Source organism: Dryobates pubescens, chromosome 4 (assembly GCF_014839835.1).
Source record: "Dryobates pubescens isolate bDryPub1 chromosome 4, bDryPub1.pri, whole genome shotgun sequence".
Taxonomy (NCBI): Eukaryota; Metazoa; Chordata; class Aves; order Piciformes; family Picidae; genus Dryobates; species Dryobates pubescens.
The window spans coordinates 36,507,957-36,535,587 of NC_071615.1; the positions used below are offsets into that span (position 1 = coordinate 36,507,957).

Below are 27,631 nucleotides of genomic sequence, written 5' to 3' on the forward strand. Positions count from 1 at the left end.
ATGGCTTCACCAAGAGGCAAGTCCCGCCTGACCAACCTAGGAGACTTCTGTGATGGAGTGACTACATCTGTGGACAACAGAAGAGCTATGGATGTCATCTTCCTGAACTTCTGTAAGGCTTTTGATGCTGTCTCCCACAACATGCTCCTCTCCAAATATGGATTTGATGGGTGGATTGTTCTGTCGATGAGGTTGGTCACATCCAGAGGGAACTGTGCACTGGCAGATAAAGGCTACGAGCTGGTGATCCTCAATTCTTGTATCTTTTATACAACTCTGAATCTGTCTTCTTGTTTTGGAGTAATTTGAAGACCTGATTGCCTCACTTCCTGCAATCCAAGAGCCTTCTGTGCTCAGCTTTGTATTCCTTGCAACTGCATTTTGACACAAAGTTAAGTGACTTCACACTGACTTTGATTTGTACCACAGAAAATCAGGAATGAGGCATTGAGAAATACACACTGTGAGCAACATTCCTGAAGTCAGTGGACATTCAGCTATTAACGCTCCTGAGCTCCTGCAACAGTTTCTATGGGTAAAATAAAGATGTGGTCTACCTCATATGAATATTACATAGACTCTTGGATGTTGTAGGCACTTGGAAGATTATGAGGACTTATGGCTATAATGCTTATTATTCCCACATAGTTATAACAAAGTGATTTAAAACTGATCTATAAAACCTCTCTTTGCAAAGTGCAGCAGGCATCCCATTCAAGTATCCTTCAGATTCACCCTTATAGCTTGGTGCTCATCATTTTCAGCATCAAAGAAAGTCACAGCTTAATACTTTGGCCATCTTACAGGGCCAAAGTATGTATTTTAAAACAATATTATTATTATTTTTTTCCTAGGTAATGGCCACTTCTCAATGCTGAATTGGCAGCCTGGATTGTTGTGTGTGTGACAGGAACATAAAAGAAAATAAAAGCAGGTATGCCTGCTGTTAAAACAGTCTGGCTATGGTTTTCTAAAGTCAGGCAGCCACAATTCATATTAAATCTGCATTTTAAGACCAGGGTTTCTAGTTCTCTTCCAAATTCTCACATTGAGTCATTCTATTTCTACACATTCAGTTTTCTGCATCTCTTTCAGCTCCGTATCTGGTCAGAGGAATTAGTCCCTAAAATGTAACTCACTACATTTTGGGACATTTCAGTCAAGGACACATTAGAAAAACAGGAAATTACCATGAAGTATCACACACATTTTCTACATGATAATAAAGTGAAACTCCAAAATGTTGGCTCAGACTTCATTAGACCATTAAATTTGGCTGCAGAAAGACTGTTAGCAAGTTTAGAAAAACTACTAAGGAGAACAATTTAAAATCGTCTTTTCAGTGTTGTCTTTCTGGCTGGCAGTGACTTTTCTTTTTATAATTCCACTCCTTCCATTACCTCTTTCTCACTTTTTCTTCACTTTAATCACCTCTACTACATAACATCAGTATACAACATGAATTTTTCTTACATTAATATATGAGAAGATACGATTTTGCCAGAGAGTAGGTATGAACAAAGAGTACCTGAGCATGGTGAACAGTTTTTGTCACATTCAATCACATTTCAGGGCCTCTCTGTTGATGACATAACTTCTTATAGACTGTATCTTTGTACTTTTTATTAATATTACAGAACAAAATGTAACTGCCTGAACAAGCGTGATGAAGAAAATGACTAAATAAATACCGTCCTGGATTAAAACAGTTGGTAAGAAAGAAAAAAAATTAGTCACCTCAATGAAAACAGAATCCTTTTTATCCTAAAATTACAATAATCTAATAATTTGACAAGCTAACTTCAATGACTCATGCACTGACTGCAAACACTTGTACTAGAAGATGTGATTTGTCCCAAAAGTAATGGGCAGCTGGCAGATAAATTCATGGAAAAAAAATGGTGCCCATATCTATTTCCTTCAGTGGAAGGATATACTGGACATTAAAAGGGTCTGATTAAGTAAAAGATTGTATGGGAGCTTATCACAGGAACCTTAGAGAGAGCAGCAAGTATTGAGTAGAGAGGGATTGGACCTGCCTAGGCTGGACTTCCAAGAATCAATACTTCTTATTCCTTCAGTGTTTTTATTTATTATTTTATCAGGTTGTTAATAATCTCTTTTAAGAGTGCTCGGACAAGTGTAGAACATTTGAGTAAATAACTAATTGGGATAAAGAAGCAATTCTGATACTAGTTTTAAACTTAAAATGAATCTGTTTTTTTTCAGTCACTGCTTAAATGATTTGTAAAACATATTTTCCCTAAAATTTATTCCTTCACCTACTGGTTTTGGATAACAACAACCAAATTACTAAGGTAAAGAACACTCCACTGGACCTTCCAGCCCAGACAGGACAAATAAGGCTGATATTTATATAGGAATTTCTAGAGATCTCAGTATGATGGACAAGTTCTTACTATAATGGTTGCTAACACATAAAAAAACAAGACATAAACAAACAAAAGAGTTAAGAACTCTCAACAACAGAAAGAAAGTGCTCATTAGGGAAGCCATTATAAAATGGCTTGTCTAGGATTGTCACAACTCACAGCTGCACCCTTAAAAAAGCTAGTTATCTTGAATTCCTTTCCTGCTTTCCAAGGTATGCTGTCTGAGGTCTCTGTAAATATGCAGCCCTTTACTGCATGCAAATTAACAGGTTATAGCTAGTGTCAGAGAAGCTTATATAGTTAAGTGCTGCTTCATATCTAATGGCTGTTTTTCTGGTTGTTGAAATGAGGGCATCAAGGATTAAAGTTTTACATGGATGCAATAAGAGATAAGATGAAAAATATCCTGTAAACAAGACCAGTGTAACAGTGCAGACACTAAAGATGTAAAATGGTTGCCAAAAGTGCTACGGAACCTTCAGTAAGTATAAATTTACTATCTTTTTAAAGCAAGGGCAATAGAAATTATTGTTTCCAATTTGAACAGGTTCAAAAGGCATATACAATTTATTAATTTGTGATTTTGGCTCACATCTTGATACAACTTTATCTGACCTTGTTATTATGATCAGATGAAGTTATGATCAGTGTCTAGTATGAAAAGCAGGACCAGGGAAGTGATTTTGCCCCTGTATTCAGCACTGGTAAAGCCACACCTTGAGTATTTGGTTCAGTTTTGGGTGCCTCTTTACAAATAAATCACTGAGGTGCTGAAGTGCCTTCATATTTCCACAAAAAAAAATTAGTCTTTTAAAACCAATACTCAAAATCTGTAGAAATACATCTGAAAGAAGACAACTGCAATAGAACCAACAGGTTTTCTAAACCCCTGGAAAGCAGCAAAGAAAGATAAGAATGCTTCTGAGAATTTAAATGACTTTTTGCATTAATTTTCACTCAGTAATTTTTTTTTGATGGTTACTATAAAATCTACAGTGATATGTAAAAATGTGGGGCTACTAAAGCCCTACATACTACAAAAGTTTCCTGTAATTTCATGTATATAACAAAGATGATGAGTGAACCTCAAGACTCCCAAATTTTTCCTTATAAGTACTCACTGTTCCACAGAAATGGAGGAGGAAAAAAAATGCCTCCTATGTTTAAAGAAAGTAAACTGGAAATCAACTTTTTTGCCTATTTTTAGAAGCTTGCCTGAAGTAGATAGTTTCAAGGCCCAGCTTGACATGGTGATGGGCCATCTTGTTTAAACTGTAGTCTTACCCTGAAAGGTTGGACTAGATGGTCCTTAGGGTCCCTTTCAACCTGATATTCTATAAATTATGAAAAACAAAATTTCACAATACAATAGTTCCCAGATTGTTATATTTCAGAAGGAAAAAAAAGGTTTTAAAAAAATTTCTTTAGACTTCTAGAATTTCTGATTTCTTAGGACTGGAAACTAAATGGTTTCCTTTATGTGTGGGACAAGGCAGGATCAAAAAGCACCTAACAGGGGAAAAAAAACCGTTTACAGAATCACAGAGTCACCATGGTTGGTAAAGACCTCAAAGATCAAGACCAACCATTATCTACCTCTCCCAGGGCTGCCACTACTACACCATACCCCTGAGCATCACATCTAGAGAGCTTTCATTACAGAAGAAAAATATGTGAAATGATTGAGAATTCTCATTATGGCTTCATTTATTCTTCACTAATGAACTGGAAGGGAGGGGAATGAAACTGAAATCTGAAGAGTGCAATCAGGAAAAAAATGTTATTCAGGTATAAGGAGGACCATGAAGAATTTCAGAGAAACAAAATGGATTAGACGAATGAGTAGCATGCAAGCAGAGTTTATCAGTGCTGGTCATGCTGGAGGGAACTACCTTAAAAATGTGGTGCACAATGTAGCTTTCTAAATTAACCACTTCTAAATTAAGCAGCGGAACACTAATCATCCTACAGGTTTCTTTGCAGAGGTCAACACTCATGTGCTACTTCAATCACAAACAGTAATATGTTATATAGTAATATATTACAACAACTTGAATGATGATGAAATGGGCAACATAACACCTTTTTTTAAACAAATAGCCTTTCCCAGGATAGTAGTCATAACCAAAGTGTACTTGAAAAGAGGATGTGACAGCTTTGGTGAAAGCAAAGTTAAAAACCAGTTTGAAAGATTGGAAGAGTTACATTCAGAAGAAGGTGAATAGTGGAAAGAATCAACATAAAGTGACACATAGGTTTAAATGTGTACATCATAGAATGGAATGGAATGGAATGGAATTAACTAGGTTGGAAGAGACCTATGAGATCATTGAGTCCAACCTATCATCCAGCACTATCTAATCAACTAAACCATAAATGGCATAAGTGGCATAAATACTATGCATGCTGGGCTGCACCAAAAGAAGTGTGGCCAGTAGAGCAAGTGAAGTGATTTTGCCACTTTTCTCTGGTGAGATTTCACCTGGAGTACTGTGTCCAGGTCTGGAGCCCTCAATACAGAAAGGACATGGACCTGATGGAGCAGGTCCAGAAGAGGGCCACAAAAATGATCAGGGGGTTGGAGCACATCTGATGCAAAGATGGGCTGAGGGAACTGGGGTTGGTCAACCTGGAAAAGAGAAAGCTCCAGGGAGACCTAATAGCAGCCTTCCAGTACTTGAAGGTGGCCTACAAGAAGGATAGAAACTGTTTACAAAAGCCTGTAGTGATAGGCCAAGGGGCAATGGCTTCAAGCTACAGAAGAGAAGATTTAGATTGGATGTTAGGAACAAGTTCTTTACCCTGAGAGTAGTGGAGCACTGGAACAGGTTACCCAAGGAAGTGGTTGGGGTCCCTCACCAATTCAAGGTGAGGCTCTAGGGTTCTGGGCAACCTCATCTAGTTGAGGATGCCCCTGCTTACTGCAGAGGGACTAGATGCTCTTTGGAGGTCCCTTCCAACCCAGAAAATTTTGTGATTCTATGATTCTGTGTGTAATGTTAAATCAAAGATTTGCTGGTTTGTTTTTTTTATTATTATTAATATATCTGAGAAGCACTCAATTTCTAAGTGAAAGAATATGATTTGGGGGAAAAAAAAATACTTCGTCATATTCTCTAAGCAAAGCCATAAAATACTTTGCCCGTAAAAATCAATGTCAACAACAACAACAAAAAACTATAAGAAATATGTGTTAATCAAGACTACTTAATGTTGTTAGCAATTTTTAAAGGTGCATTTATTGTTTCCTTTGGGTTTTAACTCAGACTGTAATTCTTAGAAATCAATGAGAATAGGATGCTGCTTCAGATTAATCTACCTCAGAGGTATTTTAAATTTCTCTCAAGTATCTTGAGCCAGCCACATTCGCAGATGTATATGACCTTTCATGGTCATTCCAGTGTTCTGGGGTTTCATTGTAGAATATAAATAAAAACTGATGGACAGGAAAATCAGAAAGAGAAGATAGAAAATACAGAAGAAATATATTTATATTGAACAGCACTATCTTTCATTTTCCTGAAGGAAAGCTAATTCCTCTTTTACAGAGCATCATGAAAGTCAGGGTCTTTCATCAAGGAGAACAGAGGACTCGAAGTGTGACAAAATCAAGTCTGAGAAGGGTTGAAACTTACCATCTTCAGAAGGAAAAAAAAATCAATGTTATAGAGTTGATATTTAATTGTTGTATGATACATTTGTGTATGTTAATGCTATTTTTCATAACATTCAAACCTACACATGCTCATTCATATATTAAGTCCTAATCCAAACCTTCTTGACCTTCACTGTCATCCTCCTATTGTATAAGCAAAATAATATTTGCATCTGAAAGCATGTGACCACATCTGCCAACAGGAACTTTTCTTTCCAGATAAGAACCCTGAAAGAACAAATTCTTGTTTCCATATCCTGGTACTTTTTGTGTAAACATCTAAAAAGCCGATTTGAGATCACACCTTCTTGAAAGCCAGGCTTTGAAGGCACTTCTAGATTCTGAACTGTACCACTTTGGCAACTACTTTTACACTGTAATGAAGAGCCTCACATCTTCAAGATCAGCTCACTCACATCTGCATGGATTGCTTAAAAATTCCACACATACTTCTGCAGATCTGAGAGCTGTAAGGCTTAAATGTAAGTATGTAGCAGCTTTTTCTTCAAAAATGCTAAACTGCTTGGTTTGGGGTTTTTTCTGTTTCACAAATTATTAATCCAAGTTTCCAAAATAGATCAGGTCAGTCTTATTAAGGTAATCAGTGAGGAGCTACTTAATGTTGCACACCTACACTGTAGGTGTACAAACAAAATACATGTGAAAAAACAGAGCATCTGGTCAAGAGCTTATTGAAGGCATGTATTTGGGGTCAGAAAGCACCGTTCCTCTGCTTACACAACACATTTCCTAAATCTTGAAGTAAATATGCTGCTCTTATCACTCCAGGAATTCCCCAAATATTGAGGGCAAAAGAGATTTTTTTTTTTATATCAGTGTCTGCAGATCACATAGTGGTATGAAGTGTATCTATGGTCTTTGTCATGGCCCATGAAGAGGACCCATGATGGTTCATTAGTGTCATCTCAAAGTGCAAAACTCAGGGCAACCACACCAGTTCAATCAACAGTACATTTTATTATTTGTTCATAAGATGGCACACAATAGGTAATGAAAAGTGAGAGGAGAGAAGGGGAAAAGTAAAGTAAAGTGAAAAGAGAAAGAGATTTATAGCTTCCACCAACACGAGGGTCCAAAGACATCTCTCTGGTTCCGGGTCAAGTCTTGCTGGTCCTTCTGATCCTTTCTGGATCCTGGTGGCAAAAGCTCCCTGAGTCTTGTTGCAAAGGAGACATCTTTTATAATCAATTTCACACCTGCCGATGTCCGAACACTACCTCTTTCCACCCCTCATGTCCCCCTCAAGTGTAAGGCTTCCACACATGCCCAAGGAGGAGTGACTGAGGTGTGGTTTGGGCCCAGGGAATCATGCCCAAGGCATGGTCTGCATTGGAGGCAGGTAGCTTTAGGCCAGGAGGTATGTTTTCATGTTATGATGACATTATGAAGAGCAAAGTTCACTAAGGTCCATGATTCCCTTAGCAATACCAGAGCATCGCTCCCTTTTGGTAACAGTTCCAGTTCTTGGTTCCAAAGGAATAACTGGGGACAGTGGGGTCATCCATCATACTTGACAGGTACAGGTACTTGGTACCAGCTAGGCCTCTTCCCATGGGGCCTGCACCTGTAAATCCATAGAGACTGCATTCCACTGAAGAGGCTCAGTAACTTAACCACTAACTTATTATAGAGCAGGCTGCTGCAAACACATGCTAAGATGTTAGCTTGACTATTAGCCCAGATTTTGGGGTATGGAGGTCCCAATTCTTGATGACAATGATGAGACAGAAAATGCTCTTTGGACCACTCACCTAAATAATTAGACTCAGTAGGAACTGAGAGTGTAATCTGAAGGTTTATCTCTAATTCTCAATTTCAAGTTTTCAATACCAGCATTCTGTTTAGTGTACCAAAGATTGCTGAATCTTCTCCACTGGCAGAGAACTGCACATGCTCACACCCATCAGATGTCTGTTTTGTTTTTAAGAGGGAACTATAAATAGTTAAGCATTTGCTGTAATTTAGATAACATCCCTTTACCATCTACAATGCAATCCAATTCACTGTGTGTGTGCTTGTAAGGGAAAGAGACAAATGATTTAATACTAAGCCTGTTTTTTTGTGGGTTCTTTTTGTTGCTGTTGTCATATTGCTAAAGCTGTCTCTGGAGAAATAGAGAGTCTTTTTCTCTTATTTCTTAAAATGGGACTCTAATGAGAAGTTTAATTAGTATCATGAATTTTCCCCTTACTTTCCAGATTTTAAAGTAATCATTCAGTATTTCTCAGTCATGATTCTCTATTGTTATCTCTGTCATGTTATGTCTTTAAAATAATTTACACAATGCTGCCTTGCTTTGGATTTCTGTTAACTCATTTTATTGCCATAATAACTGGAATCAAAATAACCAAGAACTATCAGATTCTTATTAGCAGCTAGATTAGTCAGTCACTGAGTGGAATATTTTCTCAGCTACAGCTGCGTGCAAAGATAGTAGAGAGGTTTTGTCTCTATTCAATGTATGCGTGGAATGGCCACAATCTGTTTCTACTCCCTTTAATTATTCCTTGAGTTTTTCTTCCAAAATAGCAATTTTGGAAGGAATGCCTGTATATTCCTCTATATTCCTGACTGCGCTTTCTGTAACATTTTGGGGTTTGTTTATTTTTTTCAAGGTTAGAATTTGTTGGGGTTTTTTATCAGAAAACAGAAGCCCCTGAATTTTCTGATGCAGATTCTGATCAAATTAACTTCCTGACATTTATAAAAATTCATAATTGATGAGCTTAGTCCTGTAGATACCACAGACTTTTCTAACAGTCCTGTTTGTCCTGGGAGATACAAAAACTACCCAGTATTTTGTTCTGTGAAGTTCCCAATGCTTTTGCAAATACCGTACTGCATGTCAAAGCCCTTACTTTTCAAGAAGATGCCTTTCTTCACCTTGCATGCTTGTTTTTATTATCATCTTCTAACATAGAATTGAGTAAGAAACTTCCATATGTTTGTGTGTCAATGACTAAGATTCAAATAAACTAAGACTCTTGTTCATGTTTCCCAGCTCTGATATTGGCTTGGTGAAAGATCTTGATTCATGTCCTCTGCTCCCTTAGCTGCAAAATGAGGGCAAGCATATTGATTTCTTATGCTGAGCACTTGAGATTTACCTAAGAAAAATCACCATTCAAAAGATGCTTGATGATGATGATGTTAAACTCTATATGAAGAGTGTCAGCACATTGGGGATCATAGAGCTGACAAATAAGCTCTATATTTTTGTTGTTACTTTTCTGGGATATATTTCATCGTCTCCAGAAAATGAGAAGCCATTACTAGTAAGTCCATGAAAAATAGTACAGGAGAGCAGATTTTCCAGTGTTTTATTGTTATTTTAGAAATGCTGTGTACTCTTTTCCACTGGGAGGCTAGCAAATAAAAAATACCCTGAAGTCGGCAATTAGAGAAATTTAGCTGAAACTTGTTCAGCTTATTAAGCATTTAATTTTGTGTAGAAAGTGAGAAATCGCTGGCACTTTTATTACTCTGAACATAAAAATAAATAAAAACAAACAAAAAAACTTTTGGGAAGGAGGCTGTGTAACTGTCTTCACAAAAATTTGGCATTCTTGTGCTTTCCTGAAATGTTTTTATAGCCTGACTAAGCCTTTACTTTGACTTCGTAATAAGAGTACCAACTGGTGAGTGAAATTGCAGAGGTGGTTTAAAAAACCCAAGTTGTTCTTCAGTGTTCAGTAGCAAACAAGTCTTCTGTTTCTATTTCTGAGGTTGGACTGACTCTGCTGTAAAAATTTTCTGGTAAAACCCTGCCTCATGGAAGAGCAAAGAGGATTGAATCAAGTAACATCAGCTGAATCAAGTAGCACCAGCCAGGAGGACTTGAATTTCTCAGGAGATTTGCCAAACTCACTGCTGATTTCGCCTCCCAGTAGACTTAATTTGCCCTTCTGCACACAACAAGCTGATCTCAGCACTGCTGGGCTAGGGTAGTTGCCTTCAAGTCAAGGTTGTCAGCCCAACTACACACAGGTTGTATAGACCACTTAATCATAAAACAATGATCCAGAGATCAAATTGATTTATAAATCATACTAAAATCTTCAAATCAAAGCCAAAATGCTTTTTGAAAGTTAACTATCAAGGAGACTGGGAAGTGGCATCATTCATATTTTTAAACATGTGAAGGGCAAGAGGCAAGAGTCAGGAAGACAGAGCCAGGTTCTTCTCAGACATGCCCAATGATAGGGGAAGATGCAATGGGTACAAGCTAGAGCATAGAAGGTTCCATGTGAACAAAAGGAAAAACCTTTTCGCTGCGAGGGTGACAAAACACTGGAATGTGCTGCCCAAAGATGTTGTGGAGTCTCCTTCTTTGGCGATATTCAAAACCCACCTGGATATGTTCCTGTGTGACCTACACTGGCAGGGGGTTTGGACTGGACAATCTTTCCAGGTCCCTTCCAACTCCTAATGCTTAGTGATTCTGTGATTTAAGTAGATGTGTTGAGAGTATGAATTAAAAACACAGCTTATGCTATTTCAAGTAAATATATATGTTTTAAGAGTAAAAGATGGTCTGAAGACTGGAGATGCTTCTCTTGCTAAAAGGTGTGGATCATTTGAACTGCAGAAAGAAGCAAGCTTGCTGTTAAGGGGACATTTCTCACCACTACTCTGCAACTCCCAGTCACACAACTCAGACAGAAACAGCTCCCATGTTTCCTGATGCAGTCTGGTGTCCTATCCTGCTGATGTCTACAGCAGTTTATTCCTTCAGCTTAGAAGGTTGAATCTAGTCCAAGCTACTAACACTCTGAAGTTACTAAATCTGACTATGCATTGGTCCATTCTATTCAAGCTTAACTTTTGTTTCTCAGCAGGGCAAATGAAAGGAAATTGGATGAGCTGACATTCCAAAATACACTAAACTGAGCTTACTTTGCAGTGATGGATGAAAAGTACTGTCCTACTTAACACTAATGTGCTCAGATATGTGAGAAAAAGGAGTTCAGATATTCACAGCTGTTTAGAGGAGGAGTTGACAAAAAATTGTTATCCTAGTGAAGCCCTTCTTACCCAAGGCTGTCATAGAGGCATCTCTAGTTAGCATGTTTTGTTTTAAAGAGGAAAAATAAGGCTAAAAGCTTTTCCGTCAGGTATTTCATCCTGCTGTTCAGAAGCAACACCTCACAAAAGATTTCCTGCTGTGGCTGCACTTATAGCCATGGCAAACTCACACCAAGAGCTACAATTTGCAGCTTCAGCAGGTTGTGACAAATGTAATTTTGGAAGGGATGTAAGAAAGTATTTGCACTTGATAGCCACATGTGAATTCCTGTTTGTCATCAGTTTAAAACCCTTGCTGCCACTTGAAGGAAGAAGCTTTGGAAGACTACGTACGGATGGTGAAACTGCAACAAGGCCGCCTTTCTGCTAGTTTACACTCCCTTTCCCTTATCATAGAGTCATTAAGGTTGCAAAAAACCTCTAACATCAAGTCCAGCCATCAACCAAACACCACCATGTCCAGTAAATCATGTCCTGAAGTGACAAGTCTACAAGTTTTCAGAACACCTCCGGGGATGGTGACTCCACCACCTCCCCGTTCCAATGTCTGACCACTGTTTCAGAATTTTATTTTTTCCTAATGAGTTTTTTGGTTTTTTCATTCAAAGTTTCATTGTGCATGGATCTCCAACTCTTCTTGTAAGGAGACTATTCCACTGCTGAATGCAGGTTGCTGTCAGAATTTTATTCTATTTTTCCTGTTTATAATCAGAAATTTGTTCTTTTTCTCTTAATTGTCCTCTTTGTTAGTATGCGTTTTTGTAGCCATACTATAGACATCCATTCTTAACACCTCTGTAGCTTTGCATGGGATCTTTTCCTTGATTTCTGTGCAGCATATCTTTCTACTAAGAAGTGGCCCAGAACAGTACAAAATTCTTTCACAGATCTCAAAGTTATTGTATAGATTCTTATTGATTTCACAGAATGTTAAGTGGATTAATTCCTTAGAAAGGCTGATCCACCTCTCAAACAGGTTGGAAGGAAAACTAATGAGTGACAGGGTCAAGCCAGCAAGGGTATTATTTTACTGCTCCAAACCCCATACTATTTTACTGCTCCAAATTTTGTGACAAAAAAATGATTAATACTTTTTTTTTCCCTTTCCATACTACATTACAATTTATACCTAATCTGTGTGCCATCCAATCTTTAAATCTCTTCCAACACGCCTGGCTACTAAAAGTCTCTCCTGTGTGTGTATCTGTGTGTTTGGATTATCTTCACATGGATGTATTATACTGAATTTGTCCAATCTAAATTTTGTTTTCCTTTTTTTCCCCCGACTCTAAATCCTTCTTGGCATTTCACTTCCTTCAATGCTGCTCACAACCTTTCACAATGATCAAGAGGACTGTACCGTGTTATTGCTTTACAGAATATTCAACAAAAATTACAACCAATTATTATACAAGAAAGCATTTTAATTTAGGAACACTTTTTTATGCTTTTGTGTGTTTTATGATGTTTTATAATTCACTGACTTTTAACATTTCTCTCCTGAAGGAATCTGGTCTACTCGACAGGAAGCCTTAATTGGAGAAGAAGAATCTGCAGAGCTAAAAGAGCTGGCTCTAATAGGAGTCAGATTTTACAATGAGAAGGTTGAAATGATGCAAGGAGAAAGCTGCTCATTACCAGAAAAATGTCTGAATCCCAAAGGGTATGTATTTCACTGGAAAAGTGAATGTTGTTAGGAAAGAAAACTCAACATTTATTAGCTACTAATTGTAAATTAACAGGTAATAGTAGTTTTCTTTTAAAAGAGTTAGTAAGAACACAGAAAAACATATTTACTTTCCATAATGTTGCTAAACTAAGAACTTTGCAGGCTGTAGATAAAATTATTATCATTTAGAAAGGTTAAATTCCTAATTTGTAAATGCTTTTATATACTGTTCTGCATAGGTATGACTTCAAATATGTCAAAGAACACCACTGATTTCTCTGACACTAGTGGTATTGTAGGAGGTTAAGAAACATTGCCAGGTTTTCCACAATTGCCAGACATAGATTTCTATTTGGATGTCTGAGATTTCTTCTGGGAACCTGAAACTTGAATCTGATTAAACTTATTTTGCCTAATTTAAATGCAACTTGCATGAACTCCTGCTGTATTGATCACAGAAAAATATAGCATCCTCAGAACATCTATTTAAAGAGAAGTGGTATGTTAATTTTGTCCAAGTTTTATTTCTTTATTTCTTAGTAGAGAATATGAGCATTCTCAGATATACTGGACTAATGATACTACCCTTTCCATCCCAGAAGCAACAAGTCTTCCACAGAGACTTTTTAATGTGTCATACTTGATGTCTGTAAATATATCATCCCAGTGAGGAGTCTTCATTTCCCTCCATTACATCAAAGAATCCATTTAAGTTCAACTGTGAACAGTAAAATGCAATTCCTGTTAACAAGAACAGTTACTGCAGCAGGCCAGAGGAACACAGGTATTCATTGCCTGTGTGTTATCTGACCTAACATCTCATTCTAGCTCACTTGGTTTATCCCTTGCTTTTTCTCCTGCATCTTAGAGGAACAGCATCTTCAAGGCTAGAGATATCATTCACTATGGACCGTGCCCAGCACACCGGGTCCCCATTTTTTAATGCCTTTTGGCACTGGAACAAATAAACAGCATGTAGTGGTAGGGCTGGAGTTTCAAAGTACTTGCATGAAGATGCAGAACTCAAGAGAAGTGCAGATTTAGGTTGGCTGTTAGGAACAGGTTCTTCACCATGATGGTGGTGGAACACTGGAACAGGTTGCCTGAGGAGGTGGTTGAGGCCCCATCCCTGGAGATATTCAAAGTGAGGCTTCATAGGACTCTGGGCAACATGATCTGGTTGAGGATACCCCTGCTTGCTGCAGAGGAGGGATGGACTAGATGAACTTTGGAGGTCCCTTCCAACCTAGACCATTCTCTAATTCTAGGATTCTATGAACACCCAAAGATAAAATTTTAACCATCTTCCTGCAAAGGAAACAAGAAAAGGAAAACCATTTCTGTTAGTTTCCTTTCAAAAGGAACTCTTTAAAATACATATAAGATCATTCTTACTATTTTCCCCAATCTTTCTGAAATACTTTTTTTAATGTGGCTTTACTCTTTCTTCACTGAGCAACCAGAGGCTTTTTCTCAATGCTTCATTGTATTCCAAGTTGCTGTTGGCTCTTTTCACATGCTCTTCTCCTTATCCTTATACTGTGCATAAGCTGCCTTCTGCAGAACAGTTGGTACAAAAGGCAACAACAGATCTGGAAAGACAGTTAATTGTGCCCTGAACTGACTGAATAGCAACAAACCTGTACTTTAAATAGGTGGTTTTGCAAGATGTTTACTGGGTGGGTACATATCTAGACAGCGTCTGCCCTCTTTATATGTGAAAATCCTTAACACAAGCAGACAGGAACATATTTTTTTTTTTAAATATAGTAATATGCTAACTGTAATAATAATTCTAAAAAGATAAATCAATGATGGATCAAACATTCATTTGAAGTATCTGTTTGCTCTTTGGATTACAATGAAATGGCTGCTGAAAAATAGATCTTCCTTCTTCAGCTTGCTATTAAAGGCTAAGGACTTACACATTTTATCTTACTCTGTTTGTCATTTGGGGGGGATGTATTTTTATCAGTAGTAAAAATATTTCTTTCATGTTCTAGTTTGGCTGTTCAAGCTTGCCAAATGTGAGATTTCTGTTTCAAAAGATAGGTTATGAAAAGTATAGTGTAGAACAACAATGAAGGTGTTAAATTTTGTAAACATGTTAAACGTTTGCTATGCTTTCTATAAACTCTCAGGGATTATGCTTCAAACACAAACACACTGGGTTTCCTATGCCTCTTTTGCTGCTTCTAAATCACAGCTGAATTGCTTTTTAACAACCTTATATTGAATCTGAATTCCTGATAGTAGTTAGCTTGGATATACTCTCCCAAAACACCAGCTGAGTGATGCTATATCACAGTTGTGATTTTATGAATGTGAAAACACAGCTCTGGGCATGGATACAAGGCATTCAGTTGTGCAATTAGAGATGGGATGGTGTGTGATGCATTCTAAACACAAACAGTTGGCCATCAGAGTCCTAAGTATCTGCATGTAAACCAATAATTTTATCCTGATTTAATGGTAGATGTTTCTGCCAAACTCCAGAGCAAAGTCCATAAATGTTTTCAAAAGGAAAGAAAGGTTTTGGAAATGGAGAGGACCATCTGAAATTGAGTGTGGACTAAATAAGCACTGTATTGAATAAAATGCCCATGATCAGTGTAGGAGGCACTTTTCTTTATGAGGGTTCCCCCTGCCAGTTTTGCCATGCCAGGTGTAGTCTTAAAGTCAACTGCACCACCAAGGAATAGCTCTAGCAAAAAGTATAATTCCTATGTTCTTAGGTTTCATGATTGTTTGTGTTGTGTTTTATGCGTTTTGTTTTCATTGTTTTCTCTTGTCCATAGGAAGGATTAACTTATTTCCCTCTTTCTGTAGAATGCATTTCTTTTTCCTCTGTTGTGCTCCAAATTATTTCTTGTCTAGTCTCCTTTTGGTCTCCAACTACCCCATTTGCACAGGAAATTCTGGAATGAATTATCCCAGTTGCTTGAAAAAATCCCTGAATGTGAGAATGCAATCCAGGTCTTGCTAAATAACCATGCAAAGGCTTGAGTAAGAGCAATGGTAATGTGAAAATAGAAAAGAATCTTTATTTCCACCTTATTTGAATCAAGTGGGCACAGAGGTGATGAGACTCAAATAAGGGACATAATAAATAATGAAATAAATATTAAATAATTAAAAATCTGTGAATCTGCAAGTATTTTGATCAAGGCCATATATACTTGCCTTTCTCTTGGTTCTTTTCCCCCAAACCCGCTGGAGATGTGGTATTCATGCAAATCACAGCTGGTATATGTACACAGTACTTGGGAGAGTTCTACTTAAAAGAAAGTGAATGAACTGGGAAGTAAGATCTTTGTAAATGATCTAGATTCATGGCAGTGACTAGAGTAATTGAACTTTTTGACTGCAAAGGCATTGACTACATCTATTGAGTAAGACCTCTGATAACCAACCACAACTGGAAAGAAAATAAAATGGTGAAATGGGCTTTTGAAATACTGAAAATGGGTTAGAGTCCTTTATGGAAAGGCAGGCAGATGATTAACTGAACAAAAGAACTATCTTGCATAGAGCCCTGTACTTGAGTGCTGAGGGGAAAACTGACACATCAGATTTGTACAACAAAAGGAAAAGGTTTATCAGCATTTAAATGAATTATATAACAACTATTGTTAAAGCTTGGAAAAACTACAGTGGTTAAAAGAAAAACTGTCATAGCATAAAGAACCTCAAAATGGCCAAGTTCAGCCAGATAAAGTATTCAGAGAGGATGAAAAGCAGCAGAAGGATGTTCAGACAATAAGACAGCTCTCTTTATTCTGCTTATAGATGTATACAAGGTGTACTAAGATTTGTATTTCTTTGGAGTTTTTAACATTATTTCCTGTGAGTTTTTAGCTTTTTTCCCACTTGAAATATTGCTGCAAATATTTAGACTTTTGCTATATATAGTAGTCCACAGAAAGTGGTCTTAAATTCACTGTTACTTTCACAGAGAAAATATTATACTTAGGGAAAAGAATGCATCTTCTATTTCTGTTTCCTTAACACATGGGATCTGGGACTTGCAGATCATCTTCTGTAATGGCCTGCAGCTTAGAGGTCTTACCTGTTAAGCAGGAGACACAGCTTTTGTTCCTCTGGGACTATATCAATACTGCACACCAAGCTGTCTGTTCATGAGATGACATTCATCTTTCCAGCTGCTATTAGATGTAAGATACAAAACACATTCTGTGAGACAAGGATCAGAATACCTGACCCTCCCATTTGCAAGCCCCGAGCACTGCAATTCAGCCTTTCATCAGAGCTGTTCCTTACACTCCAGACAGTATGGAGCACAGCTTGGAAACAATGGCATTTCCTAGGAAGTGACAGGTCTGCATCTGTGTTACCCAGAACAGGAGGGCTGTGTAGAAGCAATTCTCCTTCTTTATTTTAAGTAGATCCTGATCATTTTGTCTTCCTCATTTAAAAGAAAATTTTAAATTAAAAAAAATCCCTCTGTAATTTCTTATACATCTGTGGAACATAATCCCTGGCTGCTTGTTTGGGGTGAGCTGGCCTTGGCTGGCCACCACCTTCCCAAGAAACCACTCTCCTTACTTTATTTTCTCAGCAGAACAGTAGAAGAAAAGATGACGAAAAGCTCATGGAATGAGATAAGGACAGAGAGATCACTTACTAATTACTGTCATGACAAAACAATCTTGACTTGGGGAAAATAATTTAATGTATTTGAAATTAATTGTAATAGAGTAGGGTAGTGAGAAATAAGAGCAAACAATGCCTTTCCCTCATGTTTTTCTTCTTGCAAGGTTCAAATGAATTCTGTTTCTCTTCCCCATGAGTGGTGCAGAGGGATGGGGAACAGGGATTGGGATGACTTCATAATGCTTTTTCTCTGCTGCCCCTTCCTCCTCATGCTCTTTCCCTGCTTTAGTGAGGGATCCCACCTAGAGGATACAGTCCTTCATGAAATTCTGCAGCATGGGTCCTTTTCCAGCATGGATTTTTCTACACGGTGAAGTCCTTTAGAAATGAACTGCTCAAGCATGGGTCCCCTACAGGGTCACACATCCTGCCAGAAAACTTGCTCCCTTGTGGGCCTCTCTCTCCATGGAGTCATAAGTCTTGCTAGCCCCTGTGCAGGCTTTCCTCAGGGCCACTGGGCACATCCACCTGCTCCAGCATGGAGTCCTCCATCGGCTGCAGAAGGACAACCTGCGTTACCCTGGTCTTCATCACAGGCTGTAGGGGAATCTACCTTGGTGCCTGTATCACCTTCTTCCCCTCCTTCACTGACCCTGTTATCTGCACAACTGATCCTCCTATACATTCCTACTCCCCTCTCTCATGGGTGCTGCACAGTGTTTTTTATCCTTTCTTAAGTATGTTATCACAGAGGTACCTCCAACATTGCTCATTGGCTCAGCTTTGGCCAGAAGTGGGTCTGTCTTGGAGCCCTGTAGAACTGAATTTGACAGGGTCACAGCTTCTACTGTTTCCTCATAGAAGACATCCTCTGCAGCTATGGTTCATATCAAAATCTTGCCATGCAAACCCTATATCTTGTTTAAATGACTACTCTAAGGACTAAAACATCTTTCTAGAACTTTCTTGAACTTAGGCTGCTGCAAGTAACAAGGTGCTTGAACAGAGACAATCATGTTTGGGAGCAGATTCAGAGATGCATAGAGAATTTTATTTCCTTTTTAATGAAACAGGCAGCAGCAGCTAGGAGAGTACAATGACTTCAAAGCAGGCGGCCACAGTCTGATTGTAGCCTGGTTTTCTGTTAAAAAAATGCTTCTTTTTACTATAATTCTTACAGTAAGGAACTCATACCAGTTAAGTGGAAGAAAACAACCAAAGAAACCTGTAATTAAAGGGCAGAGCAAGAGGAAAGAGAACTGCCTTGCCTTATCTATGCTTTTCCTTGTATTTATTTCCCCTTCTTCTTTCAGGATTTCTGCTCTTTCTAGTCTCCTCTTTAACTTTAGCCCTGTTCTCCCTCATTTTTGTTTCTGCCATTATTTTTGTTTGTGTTGGAAGATCTGCAGCCTTTGTCTTTTTCTTCACATTCAACCCTTTTCCAACCCACCACCAGTGCTCTGCAAAATGCCTTAAGCTTGAGAAGCAGCGACAAACATTTGGACATCTTCCCTCTAGTAGTTTCTCCACAGGAGCATAGCTCAGTGTCCTCTTCATGCTTCTCAACAACACAGTATTTATTAAAAAAAAAAAAGGAAAAAAATCAGCTTGAAGACTAAATGTATTTTGTGTGTCATATAGGCAGGAAAAAAAGAGTGATGAGATAGACATAAAGGTGATTGAGAAGTACCCAAGGTGATTAAGGTTCAGCAGTGCTTGAATGTTTCCAAGCAGCTCTGACCCATAAAGGAGAGTTGGTCCTTCACAAAACTTCATGGGAAGCAGATGATTTTAATACTGGGTGAAACCTGTAAAATCCAGTACATGCTTAAATAGGCTGTTACTAATTTCAGTAGCTAGCTGGAATAAAAAGGAAATGCTAAAATCATATAAAGATAGTCTTGGAAAACAAAGGCATTTCTATTTTCAGAGATGAGTGGCTTATACTAAAGAGTTACCTAGAAACCTACCAAAACCAAATCTGTACAGCTCAGTGAAGTATGAATAGAAGCCTGGAGAAGAAAACAAGGGCAGAAATAAATAGCAAAATATTTTCAGATTAAAAAAATTAAAGCCTTTTCATAACACCTTTTATCCAAATAAAGACAAAAGGAAGAGGGGAGAGACGAAAAAGGAGAGAGAGAAGGGGGGAGGGGGAACAGGAGAAGGGAGAGAGAAAGGAAAATTGAAAGGGAGAGGGAAAGGAAAATTGAAAGGGAAAGACTGGAAGGAAAGAAGAGAAGGAGAGGGGAAATGAAAAAAAAAAAGAAAAATTAAGAAGGAGCTATTTTACTTTAATTACATATTAGAGGAAAATAATATCCTTTAAATAGTAGATAGAAAAGACAACTCCTGATCCATCTATTTCCCTTTAAATACATTGCCATCATCACAACTGGTATTTAAAGAGCAAAGGTTACACACAGTTATTAAACAGACACTTGATTTTCATGGTGTACTTCATTATCACCTCATTACTAAGGGAACTTTATTTTTGTTTTTAATTATCCTTTTAACTGAGTGAGAATTTAGAAAGTGCTAAAATAGCAGAATTTATTGTATTGAGGACACAAATGGAAACTGTGTTGTATTTCCAGCATTTGCTTTCATTTCTGTTTCTCTGCTTTGTGTTGTTATCTAATATTTCTTTGTTTTGAATAGTTTTCTCATTATGAATAGGTACTTTCATCTTCACCAATCTTTTTCAGAAAAAAAAAAAAAGAGAGATAGGGAACTGCACTCTGCACCAGAAAATGTTTTTCAGAATGTATGTTAAAGAGGTTACTTTCTTTAGTTGCACTGTAGTGGTTTGAAAGGAAAGGCTCTGCTTTCCCTCCCCCACTGAGAAAGATACCACAGCTAAACCCAGTCAGAGAAATGAGAGTATATTTTACAAGGAAACAGATTATATGTAACACAACAAATACAGGTATTTTACAATATATACAGGAATATACAGCAAATAAACTCAACCAGAAACCAGACCCCCCCACAGAGGGGGCTTCCCCCTGTGCCCCCTTCACCCCCCTACCTCCCTTCTCCCCCAAAGAGGTAGAAGACGAGAAGAAAGGGGAGTTAGTACAGCAGACAGAGGCCTATGCACAGGGAGTTAGTTCTTATCTTAGTTGGCCAGAATCCCAGAAGCAGAATCCAGCCGAAAGGGACAGCGAAGGAAGGAAGACTGAGAGGAAGTTCCAGCCGCGCTGGGACTAACCTCGCCTCCCACCTTAACTTGGCCAATGAAATTCGTTTAGAATACCACAGCCTGTCTTTTCTGGAAGTGGGATGGTGTTTGAATACATTTCAGAACACTTGGATTGTCAAGTGACTAGACAACACCTGAAAGAGTCTTGAAGGCATGTATTTGTAATGGAGCTGATTCCAGCCTGGGTGATTCACCTCAAGACCATGATTATGTGTGAACAAGTCAATTTACTAGGATAATGGGAAAAATAATATCTTTGGCTAATGCACTCTGGTGTTAGAAAGCTATCCAAATTTTCTGACTGGCCAATTTATTACCATCATTTTCTCTGGCACTAAATTTAAATCAACAGAAGTTAGCTGATATGTAAAGAAATGTGAAGCTATCTTGTGCTGTTGCAGCAAATGACTATTCTGATCCAAGAAAGGCTGATTTACTTGTCAGCATCTCTACAGTAGACACTGCAGCACCTATAATACACTCACTTTTCCACTGCAAAATTGCAGCACTCCATTTGTCTTCCCCAGGTGGTCAGAACACCGTGGCATACATAGTATTGACTTTTTTACTTGAAATGCCTCTTCTTAAGCTGACTGACACCACACTCCAAGGACATTGGAAACAAATGTATGTTCTCTGCTGCTTCAAAAAATAGCCACTGGGGAAAAAATGCTGCTAATATTCCAATTCTTAAATTTTAGCTTTCTCCTTCTTGTGTGAGAAGAAAACAGTTAGAGGGACTGCATGTCTTTTCAGATTAGTATAGTTTGGGCTTGAGCAAGGTTGCCTAACATACATTTAGCTTGAGATAAAAGCAAAGCTATTGCTAATTCTCTGACTATGGCAACACAGCAAGATAAAGACACAAAGAATTCACTAACTTCTGCTTTTGTTCTACAAGTCTGTATGCAGTTTGCTCTTAAAGGCTTTCAAGTAAAGCACCTTGAGAGAGACTTAAAATCTTGGTACGAAAGAAAAAATCCAAACCCAGTAAAACCTCAGAAAGGGAATTGCAAAGATGAATGTTGATGAAAGGGTGGGGGGAAGAAAAAGCGGGTTTCATCTCTCCTTTCCCTCTTCTGTCAGTCCCTTTTCACTCCTGCTTTTCTGTTCATTAATATTTTGGTATTTAGCATGTTGGTTACAGTAACTAAGTGTTAATTTGTTTTTTGGCATGTTACACCAAGATGAACCTGATTGATTAAAATAGGAAGCACCATTCCCGAAGCACCATGGCTGGTGGACTGGTGTTGATGCCTTGGGTTCAGTATATAATGAGACTGGTAGCTGGAGGCAAAGAGAAGCTGCATGCTTTCCCATCTCTGGCGTGGAACAGAATTAAGCATTAACTCTGTAGCAGACCCCTGCTTATCAGCAACCTTGCTATTACTACACCGACCCTGATGTGCATAAGCAATATTTTCATCCACTTCCCAAGAGATTTATCTAGCTGTTGAAGTAGAAAATGAATATTTTACAGTTCACTTGTCTGATCAATTACCTACAAGCTGCTGCAGTATTTTATAGCCAGTGGGAGTGCTGTGTAGGTGATGATAGAGAAATCTGGAGGGAATCTGTTAGCCAACTACAAAAAGGGGACTAGAACTGTAAATGAACCATCAGTAACAGCCCTTTTGTTCATAAGGGTCTAGCCCAAAATTGCAATGTAACCAATTAAAGTACATAAATGATAATCAGCAGAATGTGAAATCCAGAGGTGAAGAAGTTTGATTGCTTGATTGGATGATAATGAAATACAGAGATGATTCTAAGCCAACACCTTTCCAATGAAATATCTTCCTCTGTACTTTATTTGCCATTTTTGTCTTTTAATATAATTGTAAGAATCTCTTTCCTGGAGACACATTGGAAATTAAATGAGCTCAAAGTTAAATTGTGTACACTTTCTAGACAAGGCATTACTGACTATAATATAGAAAGTTTCAACAACCTAAGTTCCCAGAAGTTTATTTTAACAGAAAACCTTTGTCTTGGCAATTCATTTTAAGGATGTTATATATGACATCTTGACCAAGTTACTAAAACATCTCTTTAAAAAGAAAGCAATTCTGTTCTTTACAGTACAAATAAAGACCAGTTCAAATTCTTATTTTAAAATGGTAAAAGTCAAAACAAGCAACCTGGAAGATTCACAAGGCAGTTTGTGTTTGCCTGTTTAAAATTCCTCCAGTTTGACCCAAGAGCTTTAAATGTATCTTCGTTCTGTAATTTACAGACAACCCTGTGAGAGAGATAAGTTTGAATTTGTAACAAGAAGATCAAATCTGATTTTTTTAGTGATAACAGCAAATATCACTTAGATTAAAATGAGTTTCAGGCCTTCAAATCTAAAGCAGAACTAAATCTCAGCTGAGTTAAAATTCAGATACAGCGCTCAATGTCTGGATGGTTTTTTTACTTATTTGACAACATAATCAAGTAGCAAACACTGTAAATATATTTTGCTGCCCAAGTAGAGAGTATTAGGCTTGTATTACACACTTAACTGCAGCTACTTGTATGTTATACTGTGCTTTTATGTTTTAGGAGAATGTGTCTTCCCCATTATAAGCTTTTGATAAAGCTCTTCTTTATTGTTCCTTTATGAATGTTTATTAAATAAGGAAAAACAGACTGAGGAATTAATTTGATTTTTCCATAATCAATTCCCTTTATTTTTTAACGAGTTTTTGAATAGGAGGTATTCAAAATACAAGGAAAAACAACAACAACAAATCACATAGGTATATGTTAAAGAATTTAATGTGTGAAGTGATACAACTCATTATTTTTTATTCTCAAATATTTAGTTCCTTTGCTTCAATGACACAGTTTTTATCCAAGGGAAAGAAACAAATAATTTTCTATTTCTGTTATATGTCCATTATTAAAAGATCTTGTACCCATTTTACCAAGCCTTGTGCTTCAAAGATCAATGTTACTTTCTTGGCCCAAGCACACAGGGCAATCCACCACTGCAGAAATTTAAAACCTCTTTCAAAGGCCCATTACCTCTGTTTCTGAAGCAAAGCATCCAAGAAATGACAGGAGCATCTACGATTTTTTTTTTTTTGGTAGAGCAACTCTCTCAATATTTTACTTCTGTTAAGTGTTTTAGTACACCTAACATCAGTAATGATTCAAGAATAGCAATTATTTAAATATTTATTAAAAATTTGTGTTGATACTCAATGCAAGTGATTCATATCTGTCATTGCACTGGTTGCATAACCATTAATTATCTACATAGAGGCTGGCAACAGTCAACAGAAATGGAATTGACTTGTTAAATTTACAGTGTTAATTAGCAGATTCAACATTGAATTCTTGTTCTACATCTGTTTTGTGGTTCGTGGAATCACAGAACACTAGGGTCTGGAAAGCACCACTGAAGATCACCTTGTCCAACTCCCCTGATAAAGCAGGTTCACCTAGAAGAGGTTGCACAGAAGAAAGATAAATCTGTGGAAAAAACCGGGACCTACAGTATATTTAAGAGAATGGCAACAAAGTTGGTGAGGGGCTTGGAGCACAAGCCCTGTGAGGAGAGACTGAGGGAGGCTGAGCTTAGCCTGGAGAGGAGGAGACTCAGGGGTGACCTTATTGCTCTCTACAACTACCTGAAGGGGGGTTGTAGTAAGGCAGAGGTTGGTCTCTTCTCCCAGGCAACCAGTACCAGAACAAGAGGACACAGTTTCAGGCTGCATCAGGGGAGGTTTAGGCTGGAGGTTAGGAGGAAGTTTTACACAGAGAGAGTGATTGCCCGTTGGAATGGGCTGCCTGAGGAGGTGGTGGGGTTGCCGGTGCTGGGGGTGTTCAGGGCAAGGCTTGACAGGATGCTTGGTTCCTTGGTTTAATTGATTAGGTGGTGTTGGATGATAGGTTGGACACGATGATCTTGAAGGTCTCTTCCAACCTGGTTTATTCTATTCTATTCTATTCTATTCTATCCTATCCTATCCTATCCTATCCTATCCTATCCTATCCTATCCTATCCTATTCTATTCTATTCTATTCTATTCTATGTAAAATAAAGGCATTGGTATGTGTAGGAATCCTGTCTACCAATCCTGGATGCAAATCACCTTGTGATTACATCATGGATCAAGAGGTGCCCCAACAAAGGATAACCGGACTGCAGCTGGACTACCACAATAGCCCAAGGACCCCGCCATCACGCATTCAAGACAAGATCATTCCTAGCTATCAGATACCCCCAGGAAGGGAGGGTGATGAGTCAATGGACTCTCCACCTGTCTCCTGATGTGTGAGAAGTGGGTAAACAGGGAGATGGAGAGGTAGGAGGCGGAGGCCCCCCCCCCCTCCATCCAGACCACTGTTCAAACTCACATGAATACACAAAAAGACTTCCTGGGGAACGATACCTGGATACTTATGATCTCCTGGAAAGATTTGATGGGGGACAATACCTGGATGCTTACCTAAGGATGATTTCCCAGAACAATGTCCTGGGGACCAACACCTGGACACTTGCCTAAGGGCTAAAAAACTGTATAAAAAGACCTGAGCAACACTGTCAAGTCAGAAGAAAGAAGACGGCACCACACGCTGGAAACATCACGGGGCAACACAACGGATCTTGGACTCTGAAAACCTCCCCTCTACCTCTGACCGTTGGTAATATAATCCCTTCCCTAACTCCTTTCCTCTTCTCTATCTCTCCCTCTCTCTATTTTCTTCACCCTCTCCCTTTCTTATTTCCATTTTCTCTATATAATAAATAGTCTAGCTGTTGATATTTTGGCTTCGCTTATGCCTTTAATTTCACAACACGGGAATATTCAAAAGAACTAGTCTCCTTCCCTCTCCGGACCGAGACATTTAATTGGCGTAGTCGGCAGGATTCCCGTGCAGTGAAAGTATCACAGCAAAACTACTGTATTTCTGAGAACCCCGAGATATGTGTGTGTGTCTGAGACGTACTCTGAGTACGAAGTGAGTGCGGAGTCCAGATTCGCGTTTTCACTCTCCCGCGAGGGAAGTGGCCGGAGAAGGACGAAGCGAAATTTTCAGAGAGACTGTGTGGGAGTTCTCAAAAGCTTTCTATGTGTGTGCTTTCTCGAGGAAGAATATCTGGGGTACAAATGTTGAATTTATAGTGTGACCTCCTTGAGAATCCTCTGTACCCTGCTTTACATGTGTGTGCTTTCCCGGGGAAGATTAACTGGGGTACAAACGTTGATTTTATAGTGTGGCCTCCCCGAGGATTCTCAGTACCCTGTTTTGGTAAACCCAGTTTTTTGTGATATTTGTAAAGTGTGTGTTCTCTCAGGGAAACAGAGTGACTCTTCCCTGAGAAACATAGGGTTTCTTGTCCCGGTGTAACAGAAAATTTGAGGTACAAAAGCCGAGAAGCTTTTGCAAGTGTGGGTTCTCTCAGGGAAATCGTGTTACCTCCTTGAGAAGCCCAGATTGGTTGTTTTTTCTTGTGTATGACCTCTCCTGAAAAATCTATTGTGCATTTTTCCTGGGGAAGATTAGTTTGGAGTAAGCTTTTAAAGGTGTAAATTTTTCCGGGGAAGATTTTGTTCGTACAAACAGTGTTTTGATCTGACTCCCTGTGAAACTTAGTGCCCTATTAAGAAATGCTTTGTGAAACAAAAGAGATGGCCCGGAGTGAGAGGCTTTTTAACCTTTTAGAAGCACACGGTGCTCGCCCATCTATACAAGGTCTTGATTGGGCTTATGAAAACTGGAATAATTTCCAGAGTGTGGCTGATCGTATTTTGGCTCTGCAAAAGGAAGCGAGGGCAAAAACCGGAAAAGGGAAAGCTTTTATTTGTGCAGTATTAGGTGCTTGTTTAGCAGCTGCAGTGAGAGAGAGAGAGGAGTGGCACGACCAAGAGAATAAAACTATTTCCTCTTTGCAGGACTTGGTAGGCTCACTACGAAGCCATATTGCCACTTTAAGAAATGTAATAGCAGACCTTAAAATTCAGTTAGAAGCAAAGCAGGAGGGGAATTCCCCGGATCCTGTCTCCTTATATCCTCGGGCAGAATTGACAGCAGCTAAGGAAGCTGCTGTGCATATGAGACCTCTCATTAAAACCGAAATTTTATATGAGGATGGGGAAACTACCCCCACTATCACAACCAAAGAGATGCCTTTCTCTTCAACTGAACTGGCCAAAATTCGTAAAGAATTTACACGCTCCGCTGGAGAGTCTGAGGTGGAATATGTGTGGAGAGTTTCAAAAACTGGAGGTGATCAGATTATGTTAACAGAAGCTGAAGCCATGGGTTATTGGGGTGATAATGTTTTTCTAACCACGAAAAACAGGAGTGGACCCTGGAGCCTTACCCAGCGAGCTGCGTATTGGGCAGGGGGGTTTGATCCAAAGGAGAGAGGAGAACCTGTAGTTTTGCGAGGAGGGATGAATCAGATAATGGAGAATGTGCAAAGGGCTGCATGCCTGCAAATGATCTATGAAAGAGAACTAAAGCATCATTTTGAATCCCCCCTTTCTCTCCTGGTGGATGCAAACAGAATGACTCCTCTGGTCAGGGGTCTCCCTGACTCGCTTAAAATAAGAGGTATCCAGCTCCAAAAGGAAATAGCTGATACCCCACTTTCTTCCAGGATGCAGGCTGCTCTAAGAGACAACTTGACATCCGGGGGCAGTCACTCTGACTTGAAACCATGGACATGGGAGGAAGTCGGACGGGAGTTATTAGACTATGCCAGGCAATATAGTATTCCTGAAGAAATTAAAAAACCTGACACTAGGGGCTTGAGGCATGTAAAAACGAACCACCCACCCTCAAACTCTCAGGGGTTTAACCGTGCCCCCAGCCGGCTTGGAACAGGGGGCAGGGAACATATGAACACCCGGCAATATTGGTGGGGTTTAGGCCTAAAGAAAAATATCCCCAAAGAAGTAATAGATGGGCTAAACACAAAGCAATTAGAAATGATTGTGAAGAACTGGCCTGAGCCCAACCAGAAAATTGAGCCCACCGCTCCCCCCTTAATAGACTTATCTGATGAGAATAAAGGCGTGCCTTCTTTTCAGCCTCAGGGAAACTGA

At 38.7% G+C, this 27,631-nt stretch overlaps 1 protein-coding gene across 1 annotated transcript; it reads left to right on the plus strand.

Annotated features, from left to right (window-relative positions):
- On the plus strand, positions 1–27,631 carry LOC128897197 (uncharacterized). The gene is made up of 2 exons (XM_054161277.1): positions 1–191; positions 26,221–27,631. The coding sequence occupies exons 1-2, from the start codon at positions 1–3 to the stop codon at positions 27,629–27,631; spliced, it is 1,602 nt and encodes a 533-aa protein (XP_054017252.1).